Source organism: Amblyomma maculatum, chromosome 1 (genome assembly GCF_055883805.1).
Source record: "Amblyomma maculatum isolate TAMU_Amacu chromosome 1, ASM5588380v1, whole genome shotgun sequence".
Classification (NCBI taxonomy): Eukaryota; Metazoa; Arthropoda; class Arachnida; order Ixodida; family Ixodidae; genus Amblyomma; species Amblyomma maculatum.
The window spans coordinates 215,502,298-215,524,817 of record NC_139344.1 but is presented as its reverse complement, the minus strand read 5'-3'; the positions used below and the strand labels follow the sequence as shown (position 1 = coordinate 215,524,817).

Below are 22,520 nucleotides of genomic sequence, written 5' to 3'. Positions count from 1 at the left end.
GCAGCCCTCCGACGAGCCCAAACACTTCCGGGCACGTTAACGTCTCGAGGCGTGGGAAAGATTAAACAAACAGAGAAGGCAGGTATGGATAGCCGGCGAAGCGCAGGAAAATTGATGGTATAAATAACGGCCAACGTTACGGTCAGCGTGGGCGCCCGCGTGTTTCGTCTGCAACCCATGCTTTTGATAGCAGCGCCGCGTTTGTTAAACACCGCTTCCGAGCATAAAGCCGTCACAGGCACCGTTCTAGCCGCTCGAAAGCCACACCGCAGATAGAACTGACTCACGAATTAGCTCTCGTCACGAAGGCGAAAACAAAAGCGCGTCTGACTTGTGATTAAAAGGGCGCCTTTTTAATTTTTTCTTTTTTTGTTCGATACTGATGTTATCGCTGCAGCTACAATTCTTTTCAGGACGAGTTTGACTAGGTGGCAAGCATGCTCTGGTCAATGAACGCTTTTAACTGAACGTTAGAATCGGCGCCTAAATAGCACGACCGTCTTTATGAATCGACGAGGAACGCATTCTATTATGAAACGTCTGATCATTTCTCGAAATACCTGATAGCAGTATGGGCTTCGTCCACCGCCAAAGTTGCCGTGAGCCCGTCCGCACAGCAAGAAGCCGCCTCGCCGTCTGGGCGACAAGTGCTGGCAGGAAGGGAACTTCTGCCGTCATTCAGCGAAGCCCCATAAATCTTGTTCGATCTTGGTGGCGTATTTTTCCGACTAGGCGGCCAATGGGAGCGCTTTCCTGATTAGACCGCGCCTCTCCCCGTTTCCTTCCTATGCGAAGGCATTCGCGGCAGAAGCACGGAGTGCGGATTCCCAATGCATTAGTCAGTCGTGCTAGCGAGCACGCACGCAGCGGCCCTGAGCTGCGCGCGAGAAAACCGCGAGCCGAGCACGTGCGCGTAGCTCAGCCTCGGTCCGAGCACGCGCGTCCTCCACCCGAAACTCCCCTTGCGTGCTTGCCAAAAACCTGGACAGCGAAAACCCACCAACAACAAGGTTCGCGGAATTTCCTTCGCGCGGGCTTCGACTAGAACTGAGCGCTTCCACCGGAGCAAGCTGGATGTATGCGCCGTGAACTGCGTCACTAAATGCATTGCCGCCGTGTTTAGCTCCCACGTCTATTCCTGTGCTACTAACGAAGGAACGAAAAATGTTTGTGTAGAGTAACCTTGTGGCGAAAAGAAAATGAGGCGCCATGACACCCGGTTGCAGAGGCAAGGTGCACTGTAGACGTTGTTGACCCCTAAAAGTTGCGGTAATGCCGTTCAAACGTCAGCAGCTGAGACAAGGAAGTCATTGAGCAAAAAAAAAAAAAAAAAAAACTGCCACCATCAGTTCTCTTCCCTCATCCCTGCAGCCTAGAAAGCGGTAAATATGGGCACATTTCGAGAGACCAGCTGCAGAGAAGAGCGGTAACACGAGGGATACCGGTGCACCCTGCGTATCAGCACATGGAAACGAACCAGTTGTTTTGTTACGAGTGCGAAGACGCCAACAGGACTGCACTGCGGAAAGCCTCCGAGGAAGTGTCTTGCAGCATGCAGGAAAAGCTGATGCCAGATGGGAAAGCAACAACAAGGCGTTTACGTCACAGCGAAAGGGAATGTCGCCGTTGCACATCGCCGAGACGGAGTAGAACTGCTGACGGAGGCTTCCGAATGGATCCATAAACATTACCCACCACGTTTTTGTAAACCTTCTCTCAGCTTACATTTTTACGCACCCCTGACATTTAACTAGTAGACACGGTGAAAAAATACAGTTGCTAACACCAGCAAAGGTAAAGGTGGCCCTAGGATGAACATCTATTTGCACAAGTGTGTTCTTGTTAATGGATCTTTTTCGGCCAAAGCTGCACAGAAACGTCAAGATTAATTTCACCATCTTGGGAATCCTCGACCAAAAATAAATGCGTACTACGCCAGCTTTTACACTTCACACAAAAGTTTACTTGATCTAAAATTTTTTTTATCTTTACCTTTTCGGAGTGAAATTTATCACTGCCGTTTTATTTAGACCCTCACATCCATGGACGGAATAGTCTCGCAAAAGGGAAAGCCGAGGCGCATGGCGTTTGCTACGGCAGCCAGCATCGTATACAATAACGCCAATAAAGCTCGAGCATGTTAACTGTAAACAAGAACCCAAATACTAGCTGCTGATGCAGAAATAGACAAGGCCAATGACATTTTCACGCCGAAAGAAAATCAACAGCACTAATAATAGCTCTTTCGCTGCCAACATCTCGTTATGCTGTTCCCGTTTCAACTGCCTTGTTTGCGTTCCGTTTTACGCTGACAGAACATCCAAGCAACGGAAAGCAGCAGATGCATCGTACCAAGTTTCACGCTTTCTACGACAAATGATCCGTTGATTGCTTTGCACCCTCGAAAACAATTACAGCGAACTACTGTACTGCCCGAACCAGTTCAGCAAACGCAAAACCTGCACTGATCCCGCGCCTCCGCGAGCGTTCAATCGCCGTTAATCAGCTCCGACGTTAGCAGAAGAGCTCTCAGGTGTACTAGCTGCGAGGCATTATAATGGCGTCCATTTCACTTCTGTCAGGGCAGCACACGCTGACGGGCGGCTGCAGTGTAGAAGAGCACTTTTCAACGACCTCGAGAGAAGCACTGCCGACGCTCGGGAAAGTGAGCAGACGCGACGCGTTAAACAATCCTGATGCAAGACCGGCGGCAGACGCAGTCGAGACGGGCAAGATTCGCCGGCTGCTTGAGGAGGGCGTTACGTCACGGGGTCGTGTCAGCGCCAGCGTTGTAGCGCCTGGAGAAGGGCACAAAAGAACGCGCCGCTGCAAATAGAGTGAACGTGATGATGCAAAACCCTTTTTGTGTCTCTGGCGGCTCGAGACCACTCAACTGCTCGCCCCGTCACTCCCCCGCACAATGTGTGCCGCTTGCAAAGCCCCGTCATTATCCTCGAGGGTCTCGGAATCCGATCTTGTCGCACAAAGCGAGCTGGGAAAGAGCGACACAGACGAATCAACTGTTCGCTCTCGTCGCGTAGGAGGGCTTCGCTCCCAGTGCCGCTTATAGGTAGCGCGTGTCTTCTGCTAATGACGCCGCCATTGCGCGGCTCAAATAACGCGTCTCCCTAGCTTATGTAACTATACAGCATGCTGAAAGTTGCACACTGTTGCGCATACGGCATTAGTAACGGCACACCGACGGTTAGTGCCTTCCGCACTATCCTGAAGCTTCATACAAGTTGTACAGCACATCTACGCAAGTTGCACATGTCTAAGAGGACAGTGTTGCTCTGCGAGCGATCCATTGTATAGCCTCCCCGAACGTCCAACAAGTAGCGGAGAAAGTCGCTTGCACTGATAACTTCAATGCGCATGCAAGCTGACGACGAACCTAGTGTATCTCTCGTAATAACAATGGGCATTTGTTGGAACGGACGTACGCACCGCCAAGTACGTTCGAGTCCAATTTCCCTAGCGCTTTGCGTGGCGACGGTTGCCATTGGAAAGCTTCGTGCAGAAATGTGATAAAGGGCAAACCACCTCGAGGTCTTGACAACTAGCAAAACAAAAGGGGCAATTCGTTTAACTTTTTAACGTTTATTTAAAAATGTTCAGATTGCATACCTAAACTACGTACAGTACGGTTCACTGTTAAAGGAAACATGAGATCGCGTGGCCTAAACACTTTGCACAGCGCTGAGGCCGACCACTGGCAAGAATGGATGGCACCAAGTGCATGTTGGAAACAGCTGTCGGCCGTGCTTACTGCGCATGCATCTTGTGCGATCTTTTGTCGCTAGCTCTCTCGCGAATGTTTCAAAGCGCGGCCTCATGTCCCCGTTAAGAATGGACCGTACTTATATTGCATAACCAATGGCGCTAATAAACTGCGCTTAGCGATGGAGATGCATTCACTATCAATGTGTCGAAAACAAATTATCGGTTGTTTTTTTTTTTAATAAAGGCATACTCAGATGAGCTGCAAGACTCCCTTTAGCGACGAACACCAAGCAGCGCCTGCCATCGCAAAACAACCGTACCTTTAAGATCTACAGATCGGCTTGCATCAGGCGGACGAAGAAATCGATAGCAATGCCAGATCGCCAAGCGCGCGCGGTGTGGAACGCCTCGAAACATAACCCGCCTCAGTGCTGTTGCCTGGGGCTGCTTAATAGCCTACGTGAAGCATAATTGAAGGGTGATTAATACGGATATTTTCGCCATCTCAGATACCACACGCGCCGGCGGGAGCTTTAGCACGTCGGCTTCATGGAAATTCCGCCGCAGGCGTACCCGCGACCTTGGAGCTACACAGATGGCAGGCACGAGTCGAGACTTCGGCGGGCAGATCGCGCGCATGCGACTCGCACAATGCTACCCATACAATGTTTACAAAGTGCACTATAAGCGGCGCACTATCGCCAACGCATGTCGTCAAACATACACTTCAATGTCGCTGCAGACTGCTCTTTAAAGCAATTTTATTTTCGTGCTGATAACACTGCCGCACTCGAAAATGACAGTCTGGCCAGTTGATCACAAAGGCTACCCTGCGCCTCACCTACGCCAAACTGACAAATCGTGCAAGCTACCCCAGCTGCACTTCTTTCATTTACTCCTCAGTCGATGGTCGACACCGCACAACACTTCTCGTGCGGCTACAATACAATGTCACCGTCCGTCAACCGGGCAGATAACGACGATCATGGATGTTCGGGAGGGCGCGACCCATCGACAAAGAAAAGATATTAAAATAGACCTAAACGTTTATAATAAGGGACTAATTACTCGTCACCCACCCAAGAGCAGCCATACGGCTACAAAAGAAAGCTATACAGCTTTCCTTTGTAGCCGTATAGGTGCGCCTGGGCGGATGTCAATGATTAATTACTCCCTTTTTACAAATCTACTCCACCTTGGACGATTCCCCTAAATATCCGACCTAACCTGATTGAAAAAGCGCCCACCACGCCGCTCCTTGCCTGCTTTAACACGCAATGAGGGAGTATTAGACGCACCAAGTGTTGAAGGCAGAAACAACGATTCGGCCATCACGTCCACCCACCTCACAGACGCTTCACGACTGAAGCCCTCAGGAGCCGGTTACTTACGCCGCGTACTTTGTCTGGTGACCACAGAACGTGAACACATACGTGCTGCCTGTGTGCGTAAATAGCACCATAGGTCTCCTTGTGTACACAGAGCACATGCTACACGATATCACAGACAGTTATCCGAGGATATTTATTTTTTTATTTATTTACATGATACTGCAGACCTCTTTGGTCCAAGCAGTTCAGTCGTTCAGTCGTGTCCGACTCTTCGTGACCCTATGGACCATGTCACGCCACGCTTTCCGGTCTCTCACTATTTTCCTAACATCACATAAATTCATCTGCAGTGCCTCGAGGATGCCATCTAACCATCGCGTTCGCTGCCTACCCCTTCTCCAGCGACCCTCAACCTTTCCCAACATCAAATCTTTCTCCAGCGACTCCTCTCTTCTCATCAGATGACCAAAGTAGCTGAGCTTTAACTTTAGAATTTGACCCTCCAATGAGCAGTAAAGGTTTACGGTCGACAATATCGACTGATTTGATCTTCTGGCCGTCCAAGGAACTCTCAAGAGTCTTCGTCAGCTCCACAATTCAAACGCGTCAATTCTTCGGCGGTCAGCCTTTTTCACAGTCCAACTCTCGCATCCATACATCACAACTGGAAAGACCATAGCACGGGTTATACGGATCTTGGTTGGCAGACTAATGTCTCTGCTCTTTACTAGGCGGTCAAGGCTAACCATTGCTCTCTTTCCCAGAAGCAGGCGTCTCCTAATTTCATGGCTGCAGTCTCCTTCCGAGGTAATCTTGGAGTCCAAGAAGAGAAAATCTGTCACAGCTTCCACTTCTTGTCCATTGATGCTCCAGGACTCGATAGGGCAAGACGCCATGATCTTTGTCTTTTTAATGTTCAGTTTAAGCCCAAACTTCTCACTCTCTTCTTGTACGCGCATCAGAAGTCTGTTGAGTTCCACTTCACTTTCTGTCATTAAAGTGGTATCATCCGCATATCTAAGGTTGTTGATACGTTTTCCAGCAGTCTTCACTCCAGCTGAAGACTCGTCCAGACAGGCCTTCCTCATGATGCACTCTGCATATAGGTTAAACAGGCAGGGCGACAGTATGCAGCCTTGCCTCACTCCTTTCTCAATCGGAAACCAATGAGTAAGACCATGCCCAGTTCTGACTGTGGCCTCTTGCCCTTCATACAGGTTCCTGAGGAGACAGATGAGGTGAATTGGAACTCCCATCTCTTGGAGAGCTTGCCACAATCTGCTGTGACCTACGCAGCCAAACGCTTTCGCATAATCAATAAAGCAGAAGTAGATGGGTTTCTAGAACTCTCTTGCTTTTTCCATGATCCAGCGAAGGTTGGCAATTTGGTCTCTGGTTCCTCTGCCCTTGCGAAACCCAGCTTGCACGTCCGGAAGCTCCCGATCCACATACTGCTGCAGCCTACCTTGGAGGATTTTCAACATCACCTTGCTAGCATGCGAAATAAGCGCGATCGTGCGGTAGTTGGAACGATCTTTGGCACTGCCTTTCTTTGGAATGGGGATGTAAACTGACCTACTCCAATCCTGTGGCCACGATGGGCAAAATCAGTGTTAAGAAGAAATAACAAAGAAAAGGAGAAATTTTTGCGTGTCATGCACAGATACACTTCTACAAATAACCTGGAAGCATGAATTGGTACAGATAGCCATTTTGATTATGTCGCTATCAAAAAACAAAACAAAAAAACAAAAACGGCAGTAACTCTCTGAGAGGTCAAAAACATTGCAAACAACCAGACAAAAACTCTCTCAGTGGTCAAAAACATTGCCAATGGCTTCCCTGAATTTTTCAGAAGTGAAAACCTCCCCAGGCAGTACATTCCGGTCCCCGATAGTTCGTGGAAAAAAGGAGAATTTGTGAATGTTGGTTCTGGCGAAATGGGGAGTTAAGCTATAATTGTGTGTGTGTGTCTTGTTTTTCGAGTGAGGGATGGTGTGACATAAAGTGTTGCCGATATTCCGAGCTTTCCATGAATTAAGGAGTGTAAAAATTCTAATCTTGCTATCTTTCGTCGGGTACAGAGCTGTTTTATTTTGTTCGTTTCCATAAGGAAAGATGGAGAATCAGAATTACGGTATTTGTTATAGATGAAGCGTACGGCCCGCCTTTGAACTTTTTCTACCCGCGCGATGTCTTTTTTCGTGTGAGGGTCCCACACCACGGCAGCGTACTCGAGTTTTGGCCGAATAATAGATTCATAAGCTAATTTTTTTACGTTACTTGGTGCACCTTTCAACTTGTGTCTTAAAAAAAAAAAAAACAGATTTTTCATTGCAGATGAAGTTATATGGGAAATGTGATCACTCCATGTTAGCTGGTCATTAAGTATTACGCCTAAATACTTGTATTTATTTACTTTAGTCACATGTATATTTTTAAGGGTGTAGACAAAGTCCAGAGGCATCTTCTTTCTCGTAATACGCATAAATACAGTTTTCTCAAGGTTCAGTGACATTCTCCATTGGTTACACCAACACGCAACATCATTTAAAGCTGTATTAAGCAGGGTTTGATCTGAACCAGAGCGAATTTCTTTAAATAGCATACAATCATCAGCAAAAAGATTAATTTTAACATTTTCATCAATAAAAGAGACCAAATCATTTATATAAATCAAAAACAATAAAGGACCCAACACACTCCCTTGCGGAACACCGGAGGTACTATCAAATGGGGGAGGGGGGGGGGAACAGAATCCGTCAATCTCCACATACTGTGTTCTCTGTTTTAAGTAAGCAGAAATCCAGTTGATGAGTGGTGCAGGCACTCCAATTGTATTAAGCTTCAGAAGTAGTTTATTATGCGGAACCTTATCGAAAGCCTTGCTGAAATCGAGGTATATGATGTCAACTTGTCCGGATTTATCCAGTATTTCGCTAAAGGTGTGAATGGCTGTAATTAATTGCGTGACAGCTGAAAATTTCTTTCTGAAGCCATGCTGGTATGAACTAAGAGCTGAATTTGAATTTAGAATCTCCGTTATATGATTCGCTATTACATGCTCGATGAGTTTGCAGGAATTGGAAGTTAACGAGATTGGACGGTAGTTCTCCACCAATGAGCGGTCTCCGTTTTTGTGAATAGGTACATCTCTGGCCGTGAGCCAGTCAGGGGGTAATGAAACAGACAACAATGATTCATGAAATATTTTCACAAGGAAATGAGCTAGAGATTCTGCATAACGCCTTAAAAATTGATTGGGTGTACCATCAGGGCCAGAAGAACTCTTAGGATCGAGTCTAAGGAGCCTCTCCACAACCCCCTCATAAGAGAACACAACATTTTCGCTTGAAGAATCGCATATATTGTTCACATTAACATTTTCATGACAGTTAGTGGAAAACACAGAATGGAAATAAGAATTAAAATGTACCGCCATTTCTTCTGGAAATGTGATGGCATTGCCGTGCACAACTATTTGCTGAATAGGCTCCCTGCGGTCCCGGATGTGGTTCCAAAATTTGCTTGGATTTTTTTTTTTTTTTTACGAACTGTGGGAGACTCTCGGCAAAGTAACGCTGCCTGGCAGACCGGATGCTAGCAGATAATTCTTGCTTCAGTGTTTCTAAGGTACCAGATTTTGGAGACTTATTTCTTTTTAGGCGCTTGATTTTTCTTTTTAAATGGATAATATGTCGGCTGATCCAAGGATTTATCTTCTTCAAGCGTATTTTTTTGTCTAGGATAAAATTGACAATGCAGTGCTGAGAGTGTTCCTTAAATTTTGCCCACATTTCTGAAACATGCTTTGCTGAGAACTTTTCGAACGCTAGTTTTCTAAGTAATCGAGCGTTGACTCATTCATCCCTTGCATTTGAATAGCCTTTTATGATTTTGTGTTTGATTGCTTTCTTTTGACGACTTTTCGACAGAGGGAAAGATACAACAACTATCTTATGGTCAGATATTCCTTCGTGAACTGTGGTGGAGGAATTAGAAAAATAATTATTTATGAACACGAGGTCTAGAATAGAGCTGGAAGACCCGCGTACCCTAGTTCGTTCCATGACGACCTGTTTCAGATTATGGGCAAACATTATATCATAAAGAACGTCCGAGTCATGTGTGGATCCAAAATTTTCACTGCGTCAATCAACGCCAGGGATATTGAAGTCACCTGCAAGGTTGGTTGGTTGGTTGGTTTGTGGGGTTTAACGTCCCAAAGCGACTCAGGCTATGAGAGACGCCGTAGTGGAGGACTCCGGAAATTTCGACCACCTGGGGTTCTTTAACGTGCACTGACATCGCACAGCACACGGGCGCCTTGCTTTTCGCCTCCATCGAAAAGCGGCCGCCGAGGCCGGGATTCGATCCCGCGTCCTTGGGAACAGTAGTCGAGCGCCGTAACCACTGCACCACCCCGGCGGATTATGTTTTTCTTTCCAAACAAATGCAGATGGTCGTGCAGCTTGCGCACACAACCAGTATCAGAATTTGGAGGACTATATAATGCGCCTAGAATAAAAGTGTGGTCATGGTAGGTTATCTTCAGAAACAGGCTTTCATGGTTTTCAATGTGGTCTAGAAGTGTAGCCTCAATGTTCCGTTTCAGTAGTACTGCGACACAAGGGTCTGAGAACTTGGTCGAAACCAACAGGTTTTCCTCCTGGCGGCACCATTCCCCGTGACCATTGTAACTTGAAGCGAATGATTCGGTGCATAATATAAATGACGCCTTTCTGATTATCTGCCAGAGTCCGAAGGCAACTTGTCTGAACAAGGTGTTGAGCCTCACCCATTAATTAACTCAGCTCTCTCAAGCTCCACAAATCCAAAAGAACTCAACTCACGCGACGAGAAGGTCCTGCTCGCCGTTGCTTCTGCTCTTCCGTCAAATGGCTAGGAGTATGGGATGGTGGATATCAACGGATGCGCGGGGAGCAGAAGAGGAGTGCGTTAGCGAGGTCCTTCAATTCAGCCTTCTAGAGGTCTGCAGCACTTGCACACGCCCAAATGAGAGTTCGACGCGACGGGAAAGCAGAGCAACTGGATCCCGTGGTGCAGTTTGTCACAGAAGGTGGACGCGAAATGGAACACGACGAAAGCAAGCGCCGCGCGTGCGGAAGCTGCCTTGTACGGCAACAGAACCGCCAAAGTTGTCACCGCTAATGAAAACTTGGAGTCTAGCCCAGAAACTAAATGAAATGAACGGGAGGTCATTGGATTTCAGGTGAGAAACTCGAAAAGTCAACTCTACCATTCTTCGAAGATAATAAGAGCACATAACATTGAAAGTTCACACAGAATGGAGATGCGCATTAAGTGTACCCCCCTGTCACACCCTAGGTGAGACGTTTAGCGGCCAGGGGGGTTTGCTTCAAAACCATGTAGTGCAGCACTTGTGGAAATCCCACTCTATGTATGGAGCAGGACCAAAGATGCTCCTAGCCTCAGAAGATTTAGAAATGCGTTACAAGAAAACCTTGCGCATCCGAAGCGAACACATTTGGTCACCAAAACTTTCGACAGAAGCGCGCGCACACGCTTTCGACTGGCTTAATCTGAACTGCAGCTTTTAAGGCGAAAACTTTTATAAGCTCATGAGAGGCGTCCACAGGAAGTGAGCGCAGAAATTGTCCGCGAGATTCCGCGGGATATCGCTGGGGTTCTGGTACATAGTACCCGTTAGTTACAGTAAGTGATAAATAATGATAGTGATGAAAAAGTATCTCGTAGATATATATCTCTCTCTCACCATTCCTCTTTCTAGAGAGTAAAAGTAGAGAGAGAGGCAGAGACTCTCTCCAGAAAGCAGGGACGTTCCAAGCATCGCAGCAGGGCGGCCAAAATGTTTTCGCCTTGCTGCACGTAAGGTGACTTATACTCTGTTTCATACATCACGTGCAACACTGCCAAAGCTAGAGCTCTTTTTTTGCGCTCCACGCATCCGCGATGAAAAATAGTGCCTGCTCTTGACGAGAGGAAATAATAGTTGCTTTGTCGGCAAGCTAAATACATTTTACATTTGCCGTCAACTCCATAAAAAGCACCTTTTTTTAGAGAGAAAAGATCGGATTCAGTGAATGTGTATGTTTTGTTTGTCGTTTTCGTTCGTGGCACGTTTTCGCTGCCCCCCAACCCTGTCAGCTGTGTCCTCCGCGCTGCGCAACGCAGCGACCTCGACTGCCACAGCGGAGCGAATTTTTTCGATAAGATCCGCACTGCGAAGAAGTCTAGGCATGCGAAGCAAGCTATTGCAAACGTGTATAGTCGGAATAGAGCCCGTTTCCGCACAAACCACTCGGCCACGAAACGAGCGCGTAGTAATACGCCTCTTTTTTTTTTTTTTCTTCCGGACTACTTGCGTAGCTTTCGCTGCGTTGCACCTGATGTATGAAACGAAGTATAAGTGCTCTCCTGATTTTTTTTTTTTTTTTATTTAACACTGAACAAGCTAGAGCACCTCCTGAAAGCACTGCAGCCCAATTATTAAACCTACGAGCAAACATTTTTTCGCGTAGTGCCTCACGCAAACTATGAGTGTCAAATGCATGGAAGAATTGCCTACGTTGTGCCGCTAACTACTTTATTAGAGCAGCGCAGAAGCAACAGTCAGGAAAGAGGGTGCAATTAACTACCATCAAGTACTTGCAATCAACGGTTAACATACGCCCTTGCTATAAATAAGGAAACGCATAGGCGACCTTTCCGAGACGGTGCATGCCCACGAAGACACGGGCACACTGGCACTTCCTAAGTAAACATTCAACTGTAGTTTCAGGTATTCGATACAAGTTACATTCTTAGAGACGCAGCTTATCAAAGTGACCTCTCAATGCGAGCAGCGACAGCATGCGGAAAGGATTTTATCAGTGTCTTATGTTTCAAATGACGGCGCGGTGTAGACGTTTACAAGAAAAAATAATTGGCTTCTTCTGGTTGCATCGATCGGCGACGCGTGCTAGAGACTAGTTGCGATGGTATACCTGAAGCTGAAGTTTTATGGTTTTGCCAACAGCATCGCGGCGTAGCAAGCTGGCTCATATATATATAGTTTTTTGGGCGATGACCACAGATAGATGAGGAATTTTTTTTCATGCACATTCATGTAAACATTCATTAAAAGGCGAGCCGAAACCTCTTCAGCCCAGAGGTGTGAAACCGAGAGAGCAGCTCCCCACAAAGGTCCGTTTCCGTTATGCGTGCACAACCTCCAGCAAGAGGCTTGCAGCGAAGGCCGCAATGCGGCACTCTTGTATGTGATAACGAAGATAAGGCTGGTTACAGTTCCTCTCATCGGTCAGTACTCTTTTCGGACGAAAACCGTCGCCTTTACTGCTCTTCGGGACAACAAAAAGCTGAAACCCATTTTAGCGCCCAGAAAGTGACTTATCTGTCAGATGATGAATATTGCAGTTAGAAATGCGTAACAGACACCGATTTCATTGTTAGTTGATAGCCACTTATGAAACTAATAGATAATAGTCAGATATGTGTGCAGTGTTCTGTAAGGGTTTCTTGCACATCAGCTGCTAAAGTTATACCAAGCGCCAAACACGAGGTTACCTTCCCACACTAGGTTAAACTTTCCCTGTTATACAGTTTTCTTTCTTTTTTTTTTTTTTTTTTTTTGGGGGGGGGGGGGGTTTTTAGACACAAAAAACGCATGACAGATCAACAAGTGCACTTTCTTCTGGGGGTAACACTGGACAATATACTCATTTTAAAATAGGGCAATTCTTTTTTTATTTCGTCCCGACACATTTCCCATAAGAACTTGCTTTGCTCTGTCAGTAAGAAGTTGTGCGTAACGTGCAAGTCCAATTAGAAGTCAGCATCAAATAACCGGTGTAGCCTTCCTGATGCCTGCATGACCACCATTTCCTCAAAGATGCGCTTTACAAAGAGCTGTTCTTTACTTCATTCTCCCAAGTAGCCTACCATTCATATTCTGGTTGCATTAATTTCATGAAATCTCTACGGGGACTGTTTACTTTTCTAGTTGCACTACCCTCTATCCCGGAGTGTCCCAGAACCCAGAAAAATCGTGGACACGTTTCCGAATGTTCGTCACTTGTGCGAATATTGAACGAGAAATCGGACATAACAGCTGGCTTTGGCGCAACACTATGGCGTTATTTCTTATGTAGCGATAGCTGCAACAGCTTTTAAAAAAAGCAATGACCTCTATTACAAGGTCGCTGCACGAACTCAATATATTAACTATCATCGTCAAGTTGTACGCATAGGAAAGGCATCTTTTTCTCTTGACATAAAAGACTACACCAGCGCCACATCTCGGAAGGGGGGCGGGGGGGGGGGGGGGGGGGGGGAGATCTATGTGCGAGCCATGGCCTCCGAGATCAGGCGCCAAGGCCAGGTTCGCTGAACCTGTTTGGGCCCTGCCGCGTCGTCCAACCTCTGAGGGCATGTAAGGGCATCATGAACGCTGCGAAAGGACCACGGCGCTGAACTATAGCTGAGCCCTCCCTCCGCACACCGATCGCGGCAGGAAGGTACGCGGCGTGCCAGATGTCTGTTCTTGGAACAGTTGTGGAAGAAAATAAGACAGGCCTTATTAATGCGAGAACATTACATTACGAGTTGAACGAGAACATCTTAGGCGGAACATTACGAGATATGCCAGCGGTGTACGCGCCCGAGGGATGGCTGGAAAAATATGTCATCAAGAGGCCACACAAAAGCTAAGACTTCTCGTGACAGGGACCCACCCGCGACCGAGAGCGCCGCCACTTCAGAATACACGTCATTCGTTTATATGCACTCTCACCGCTGGCAGATCTCCACGTGGCGACAGTTTTCCTGACTTTCGAATAAAAAATTGTGGAGCACCCGTTTGCAATACAGCGTTCCGCGGAGAGTCATACGATTTCTCGTTACACATAGCACAGTCAAGTTGCAGGTTAGCTCGCGAAAGGCATTGAACCGACGACATCAACTGCATGCCTCCAACCAGGGGTTTCAGCGATTACGGCGCCCAAAGGGCGAGTGAAGTACGGCAGTCTACGCACTTTGTAATTATTAGTAGGTAACAGACAGGGACCATATGCAAGCTTTGTTCTACCTGCAAAGGGCAATTATTTTATAATAGCTATATATGAGAGATTTTCTGTACGTGGCAGTTGAAAAACATTACATACTGGATTCAGTCGTTTTAAGCACGATGTCTTCGCTGACCCATACACTACGCATCCATAATCTAAGGAAAAGAGAAGCGACAGATGCGTAAAAAGCACATCCTATCAAACTAACAGTGTTTCAGTGAATAAGTACGTTCGGGGATCGGGAGCTTTCTGATGATGCTTATACGACGTGGAAATGAGAGTGTTGTCTTTTTAAAAAGTTATGCCTAGAACTTTATGTTCAATTTTTGCTGGTGATACGTTTTCATTTAGTTGAAGGGTGGGATCAGTCGGTAAGCGCCGTTGAACGGTCACAAAGCAATGAACATTACTTTCCTTTTTAGTACATTCAGCTTATATTTCTGCGAGAGTCAGCAGCGAACATCTGCATTTAAATCGTTGTTCCGAAGCCGAAGCCTAGAGAGTTGCGACATGGCACACCACGCCGAAAGGCTCCGGATTAATTCCGACCCTCTGGAGTTCTTTAGGCGCCGATATTGCACATCATACGGGCGCTTTATTATCATTCGATCTCAGCATGCACCCCAAAACTCTAGCGTCTGAGCCACCGCGGTGGGGTCATGAAGCCCGTCGTGCTAACGGCGATAGGGGTATATTACTTTTTAGGCAGTTCAACCTGAAATGTATTTTCATGAATGCGAAACCCGCGAGGGGTGCGTTTTGATTGCGATGCTTTTTCACCGTTAAAGCGACACAGCAATTCTATTTGCCGAAGCGAACACCGCGCGCGCTGCTTCGAATAAATAAAGTACCGAAGGAGCCTGCAAACAGTTTGCAGAAAGCTATACGACTACAATGCAAATAAACAATCTTGCTTACAAAATGAGAGATACTGATGCTAGAAAGCATCGGCTTCTGCCGGCGTGCGGTGATCCTGAGAGGGTTCCGCAAAACACTATCAAGGGCAGTTTTTCCGAAAAACCAACCATAGGTTCACGCGCCGTTCCGGACATTATAATAGCATTTATTCGGATGGCCTTGCGTTCTCCGTCGCGGCAGCGAACGTGCGCTACGTCATTCGGTAGTAAAATGGCTTCGCACTGACAGAGGACGACGGCCACGTGTTTTCTGCTCAGTCATGTGTCAGCCACGCATCTGGAAGGTCATCATGCGAAAATGGCCACGCTCCGCACTAAGCCCACCGCCATCGTTTGAAGGCAACTGGAGTTCAGTGAAACGCGTCGCGCATAAAAATGCAAAGCCTGTAGAAGGAAAGAGAGAAGGAAGAACTCCGGTCGATGATAAACACCGCGAAGGCTCTTCCAACAACACGCTTCTTGTGGGTGTGGAATAAGATAAAAGCAGTCTTCGCGCTCGGCGATGCAGTGAAACCTGCTCAACGAGCAGAGCTAACAAAGGCATTCCTTCAGCAGATGCACGCTGCTGACATCCTTCGGAACATGTGGTAGCCAAATGGCTCGACGTTGCCTGCTTCCAATATCTTTTCTTTTTTTTTTTTTTTTTTTTTCGGTGTTTAAGGGTTGTCGCCTTCAAGCTCGGAGTTTCCTTGGTGCTCAAATGCAACAGCTCAAGAAAGGCAGATCTGCACGCTACCGTCGTCGGCGAAGGAGGAGGCCTCTCGTGTTAAGTGCGGAAATTGATAACGGCGCTCGAGCCGGCTAGTCTGAGGAGACGAAAGTGCACAGCGAGACACGAGTGGGAGAGAGACCTTCGCTACCCTTCCGGTGTCGTGCGCGGGAACGAGCGTCTTGCTCTGCAGGAAGAGCTTGAGCTGGGCGCTGCTGTGCTGGAACAGGAGGAGCGCTGCATATATTTTGCAACTGAGACGGAGGGTCGCATGCACACGGTGACAGGCGAGTCGTTGGCGCCCACTTTGAAGCCGCGCGGCGCAGCACCTTCGCTCTAAAATGTGCAGCACGAACGAGTCTCTCGCACACGGACGGGGACAGTCTGGTCGATGACATTCGCCCTCTTCGCCCGTGGCTGCGGAATTATTTTGCGTACTGGGTTTACCCATCCGAAGCTCCTTACCGTATGGGAGAGCTTAAAAAATAATAATAACTACCAGCTAGGTAACTGCGAATCGGGAGGCACCTGGCCGTTTTTAACCTCGTCTCACTACGATGCTAGCGACGAATGAGGGAGGCGTGCAGCTCGGACCTACACAACCTTTGAGAGTATCGCTGACTTACCGAACAAGCACAGCCGACGCTCAAACGCCACAGTATAGCACAACAGCGGTTCAGCCGTCTCCTGTTCGGAGGACACGCGAGTGCCACTCCGCGACCTTGGCACCGTTGTCTGCCCCCCTTGGTGCCGCCCGCCATCTCGCATGTCAGAATCCTCTCGCCGCTGCCACGTACAGTCCCAAGCTTCTGCGCGCACTGCTGCCCGTCTTCTATGCTGCTGCTCCTCTCCTTCGATGCAACTGCGATGTGGACGAATACACGAAACCGAGAAACGGACCGCTAACGACTCGCGCTGTCATAAAAGACGAGCTGCGCTTCGTACGTGAATTAACTCTGATTACTGACATCACAGTTTCATCGCACTAAAACACCCCGAGCAGAAAACTTCGTTGGCTGAAGATTAATAATTTTTTTTTTTAAATAAACCACGAGATTCGATTCTCTTTGGTGCTCGAGCGGCTGCTCTTCAACATCCTTATTGAAAAAAAAAAAAAAAAAGTTTAGAAGTGCGGCGAGAAGCGAGAATCCCCAGCAAAAGTAATTAAAAAAAAAAACGCGTGGGACGTATATAACACTGACATATATAGTTTCGGTCACGTACGCGCATGCTGCCATGCTCAGCCAATGGAACATGCTATTAAAGGAAGCGAATGAAATTCCTGCCTGCGCAAATATTTGGGTGCTCCTCAAAGTCGTTAAGGAGGACAGCGGGAAAGCCGCCGACGCGGGGCACTGCACGCAGCTGAAAACAACGCCGAATTTAACTGAGAGAGGCGAAACAGCAGAGCGCACATGTTTTGCTACTGTGAGCTCGTCAGTTACGACGCCTGCGCTAAGGCCACTATCAGCTCACAAGCAGGGCCGGTTCGTAGACAGAAGACAGTCGTGGAGTCAGTATCATGACGTGCCAGACCGCGTACAAATACCGGCCCGTCTTTTGCGCAGATGGCTTTTGCGAATCCTTTCCTACGTAGTGCTGTCACAGCGACTACCGAACTGATCATTCTCTCATACAATGTACGCGTGTTCCAAAGGATATCCAAACAGCGCGTTGGCTGCAAGGCGTGTTTCATGATGTAAACTGTCGTCGAAACCGAATTGGCGGAAAGGGGACGAAGAGGTGCGAAAACAGCCGGTCTTCCGGGTGCGACTCTCCAGCAAAGGAAGCGTCATGGCAAACTGAATTGGTGCGATTGGCAAAACATCTCGAGTCTGGTGTCATCTCTTACACTTACGGTGCAGTTCTGTTTTCATGTGCGATACGGTCATGCCACTTTTTCCGAATAAATCATCCTCTAAGTACATCCCACATAACCAGCTAGCGAAGGAACGAGACGGCAGCCTTCCTGGGAAAGTGGACTGGCTTATTCGCCTCCACTTTGAAGAATGTAAATTCCCCCTTGAACTGGGTGCATGGCTCCATAAAAACTTAATAGCCAACAGCTCCTCTGCATCGAAATAGCGATAAACGTCGCATGACAAATATTTATTAACGCGGTGAATTCCAATTTAGACTTTTCAGCTCCCCATAATGTGACAAAGCCGCGATGTTTTTGTTGTTTTTTCTTTCGTTTTAAATTTACACTGCACAGCTTTACATTTCAGAATCAAGTAATTTATGTAAGTAAGGTTTCGGCTTGAATTACACATGTGCTGTTCACAAAGAAATCCCAGTCAGGCGCGGCTTCGAAGAGGCATTAGAGAACCTTAATTCTTATCAAACAGGCGCACTACGTTTGGAAAACTAAACTGGCTGTCGCTCGGTCTGCGTTCTTAGAGAGCACAGAGGAAGCTGGTGCTTGAAGTCGCCGATCTGTCCACCGCTCTGCCTCTTGCATCAAAAATGCGCCCCGCCGCGGTGGATGATACTTGTGCACCGAATAAATGCCATACTGCAAATAAATAACGCAGACGCCAGTCTTCCTTCGATAACTTGGCATATTTAACTTACTATAAAGGTACATTTGTGGACACCAGCCACCGAGAAGAAACACTGGTTTCGTAAAACGAAACAATGAGGTAAAACATGTTTTCATTCCAGAATGGAGCAAATACAGCAACCGAAAAAACGCCGTTTGTCGGAGAAGCACTCTGCGCTATTATGAGCGCTTACTTGAATCGCTATAACAAGGCCGTTGCGACATGCAAATGTTTCTGCGACTTCTCGCCTGTGTTCCAGCACAGCTGCAACTAAGAAGGACAGCTATCTCAGCTGCTGTGCTTGAAAGAGAAATATCGGCATTGATATGCATTTCAAGCCGGCTCATACTAGCTCAAAACCCAACGACGGCCTACTGCAATGGCGCTTGACGCGCGCAAACGAAGACAAAAAGAGGGGTGTGTTACTAACCATAGTCTGATGCTACGCACTAACTATTAGCCAATGCACTCCGAAAGGCTTGTTCTTTCACGCAGCGGCATAACCGGCTGTAAAGCTGTCTTCTCACTCGCTGAAGCGCACATGGCGCTGCTCTTTCTCTTCATTTCGGCGCGAGCGCATTAGTTAGAATACGAGTGAAAGGCGCGCAGTGGTGGTCGCCGTGTTTACGGAAGCGAGGAGGCAGTAGGGACATTTTGTTGACCGCCTGCCGGCTAGCAACTTCCTCTAAAACTGGAATCGATGACACAACGTCAAGACGGGATGCGAGAGGGAAGGGGGTGTGGAGAGCGAACACAGGGAATGTGAAGGCCGACCCGCACGCTCGATCTGGGCACATGCCGTGAAAGGAACCAAGGGGCGCACGCACGCGAAGAAAAACGGAAATGCGACGTCTCGTGAAGGAGAGACGCCCCGAGATGCTACGCGAGCCTGCCGGCGGCAGCAGCAGCAGCAGCGCTCGAAAAAGCTACGCGCGAAGAAGCAACAGCAGCAGACGACGGCGGCGGCGACGACTCGTCGGCGTAGCGGTGGCGCAGCGCTTTCACTCGGCTGCGAAGGAGGAAGCCGAATCCAGTTTTCTCCGGACGAGTCCAGGAAAGGAGGGGAGGGGCTACCCGCCAGCCAGAGGCGCAGAAAATGTTTCCACGGGCGGCAGGCGAAAAGAAGGGCAAACTTACGCCGGGTAAAAGTAGGCTACCCATGTTCAGGCGCATGCTGGATGAAACAGTGAGCGTGTGTTTGTGTGTGACAGTGTGTGAACTATCTCCTCGACCACCCGAATAAGGCCGCTGGCACCAGCGACCCGGCGCAGGCAACAGGGCAATTTCAGTTGGCAACAGCGAACGCTGTCTTCGAGGCTTCGTTTCGTGCCCCGTTCAGAATGAGTTCCGAGAACACGCCGGTTAATTCTAATACTATAGTGCTTGCCAATACGAACTGTCACGCTTCGTCGAAGAGAGTATCATACGGCATACAGCCAGCACGTAAGGCCTGATAGCTGACAAAGGCCCGGCTAAACGCTGCTGTGCAACCGTTTTATTGAGGTCGAAAGTGTCAAACGCCGGCACTGCATAACCTGTGTGCAAAAGAAGGTAGTGCCTATTGTGAAGACCGCTTGTGTCTACGCAAGGACGCTCACATATTTGCTTTCCTCTTTGTTTACGCACATAAATACAGCACAGCATCGTTAACGTTAGCAGTCCGCATATTTTGCGTAGTTTATCTCAATGCATGCTGGATTTGCTCGCTTGCAAAAAAAAAAAAAAAAGCATGTAAAGGTGCAAAGAATGCAACCGATTTGAGCGCACGTAGAACTACAACCTTCTGCACGATCTACTATGAGCGCAAAGCTTTCATGCAGCATGCTACTGCATGCAGCTATATGTATACAACGATTCGAAGCAAAGTTTGAACTTAACATTTCACTTCGCTCCGGCTTGCACGAAGATCGAAAATATGCTGACGGACAGGAGCCAATTCGATGACCGCTAACTAGACAGTGCTCAGCCGAATTTCTGGCAACGTTCTGCAAGCTTTGGAGGGCGAGCTTCACTCGCCAAAAGTGTGATGTGGACGCAATCGCGACAAGACAGAGCCGCTTTTTTTTTCTTCTTTTCTTTTCAGCTTCGCAAGTCGGTGCAGCGCCTGCACAGTCTCGCGAAAAGACTGGAGAGCGGAGACACACACAAAAGGCCTATCCGAGTGTGCAGCAGCAGCCGCGAGAGGCCCCATTTGGGCTGCTGGGCCGCTTTCGCGAAGCGGATGCCGGCGCACGGGGGCCGGCAAAGCTGCCCGGAGCGCTTAGGCGCCTAGGCCTCGACCCTGCGGGCCCCGGGCTGCCCAATGCAGCACGCGGAGGCGCCGACTCAATCGGCCGGCTGTGCAGGCGTCCCAGAGCGCTTCGATCGGGCTGGAACGAGGGCTCAGGCCCAGGGAGCTCTCCGGGAGACCTCGGGAGCGTGCAGCAGTGCTAGTTAGCCGAAAGGATCGCGACTCGACCCTGTGCGGGTGGCCAAGTCGCAAGCCCTTGGGCGCTTTACCCAGCTGGGCTGACGCGAAGCAGAACGCACGCCTCCACCGACCGTTTAAAAGCAAGATCCTACTCACAGCTCGCCAGCATATCGGCCGCAACGCAGAGGGGCCGGCGGCGCCGGCCGTTGTGGGCATTATCCGGGTGGGCCTAGAGCAGAGCGGCCAGGCTAAGCCGAGCTCGGCGCTCGGCAGGCCATCCAGCAGGGCTAACACTCGACACGCAAATGCAGCAGCAGCAGCGCAGCCGCCAAGCCGCTGCCCGCTGCTGCCAGGGCGGCGCGTGACGCCCTCTGAGCGACGGCGACGTCACGGGCCACGTGACCCGGCGCCGACGTCACAGACGGGCGCGCAGACGCAAGGTCGCCAGACGAACGCAATTTCGCTGGCCCAATGTTTACCGCTGCCGCTGTGGCCTCCTCCTCGCGCTTACGTGGGGCCCGCTGCCGGCCCACGCCTTCCCCTCCCTCCGATAACTGGCGCTTCTCGGAAAGAGCTTTGCTTTTTCGGCCGCCTGGCCCCTGCGTGAGGCAATGCTGGCGCGTCTACGGCCTCGCTCTAAGCACGGGGGCACGCGGCGCCGGTCGTGACCGCTGCCCGAATGCGCAGAAGTACGATCCGAGCAGCTTCGAGGAGAGCGCGAAATCCAACCTCGGAACGCTGCTCACGCAATTGCAGCACAAGGGAAGCGCATGCAGCGCAAGCTGGAGTGCCGTGCGCAATGAAAAATTAATTCGCAACACCGGCCTGCTGCACCACGAGCAGATTCAGTCGCTCTGTGACGTAACATATCTCCATACTATCAGGAGCTCCGAGGAACTGTTCTCGTTCCCACCCCGGTTAAAAATTAACATCGCTGAGCGTTGCACACTGGCTTCTCGCTCCTTCTCGCCGATGCCAGGCCACAACCTTAGAATTTCAAGCACTGTCACGGCACCTGGCGGCACCGTGTCCAACTGGGCTTACCAGGCGACCGGGGAAGAGCTTTTCACCACGCGGCAAGGCACGTCTATTTTTATTTGCGATTGCAGTAAGTGAAGTTACCTGAATTCAAGCTTACCAGGTGAAATCCACAGGTCCTTCACAACATAATGACGTGAGATGATCGGTTTCATTGAATTTGAAAATGAGGAATACACATGCGCCACTTTTTCACGCTTGTGATGTGCTTATGAACGATCTTGCAATATTTATAATGTTCTAAATCAAGCGCAGAGTTTTATTATTATTATTATTATTATTATTATTATTATTATTATTATTATTATTATTATTATTATTATTATTATTATTATTATTATTATTATTATTATTATTATTATTATTATTATTATTATTATTATTATTCCCCTGAATATGCTCAATCTAGAGGCAACATGGCGAAAATGTGATGCGAACAGCTAACCTAAATATATTCAGTTACGCGCAGGGATAATACATTCTGTTCAAATGTGTCGTTGGCTTCCAGCAGCTGACAGCATTTGATCCCTACGCTTTCCTGAAGTTTGGTGACTCGAGGCATTGTTCAGCGGAAGGTGTTTCGTGCAGTGCAACCTACATATGGTCAGGCTTGGTGGCTGTAATTTGAGGCAGTCTCTTTCGGGAATCGATCTTCATTTTACTTTTCGTGTTCCCTGTCTGGCGCCCGTGCTTTCGTTCCTTGCAAGTGCGTCGACTGGCCCCGAGGCGTCTCGGAGTCAATCGATACGCGGTGCGAGCTCTGGCGCGAAGAGACTGACAG

The 22,520-nt window shown here is 48.5% G+C and overlaps 1 protein-coding gene across 6 annotated transcripts in view; it reads right to left on the bottom strand.

Annotated features, from left to right (window-relative positions):
• Positions 1-21,083, bottom strand: part of LOC146205591 (low-density lipoprotein receptor class A domain-containing protein 4-like) — a 70,513-nt gene extending 49,430 nt beyond the window's left edge. For 2 of the 6 annotated variants that reach the window (XM_084590278.1, XM_084590279.1), the window contains exons 1-2: positions 20,858-21,083; positions 16,375-16,610 (exon numbers count right to left, since the gene is read on the bottom strand). In XM_084590278.1, the coding sequence (XP_084446404.1) occupies positions 16,375-16,516 (142 nt within the window). In that variant the 5' untranslated portion in view covers positions 16,517-16,610; positions 20,858-21,083. Of the gene's footprint in view, positions 1-560; positions 694-16,374; positions 16,611-20,857 lie in introns of those variants that run through there. The other 4 variants (XM_084590280.1, XM_084590281.1, XM_084590283.1 and 1 more) reach the window with 3 other exon arrangements.
• Between the last annotated feature and the right edge of the window lie 1,437 nt (positions 21,084-22,520).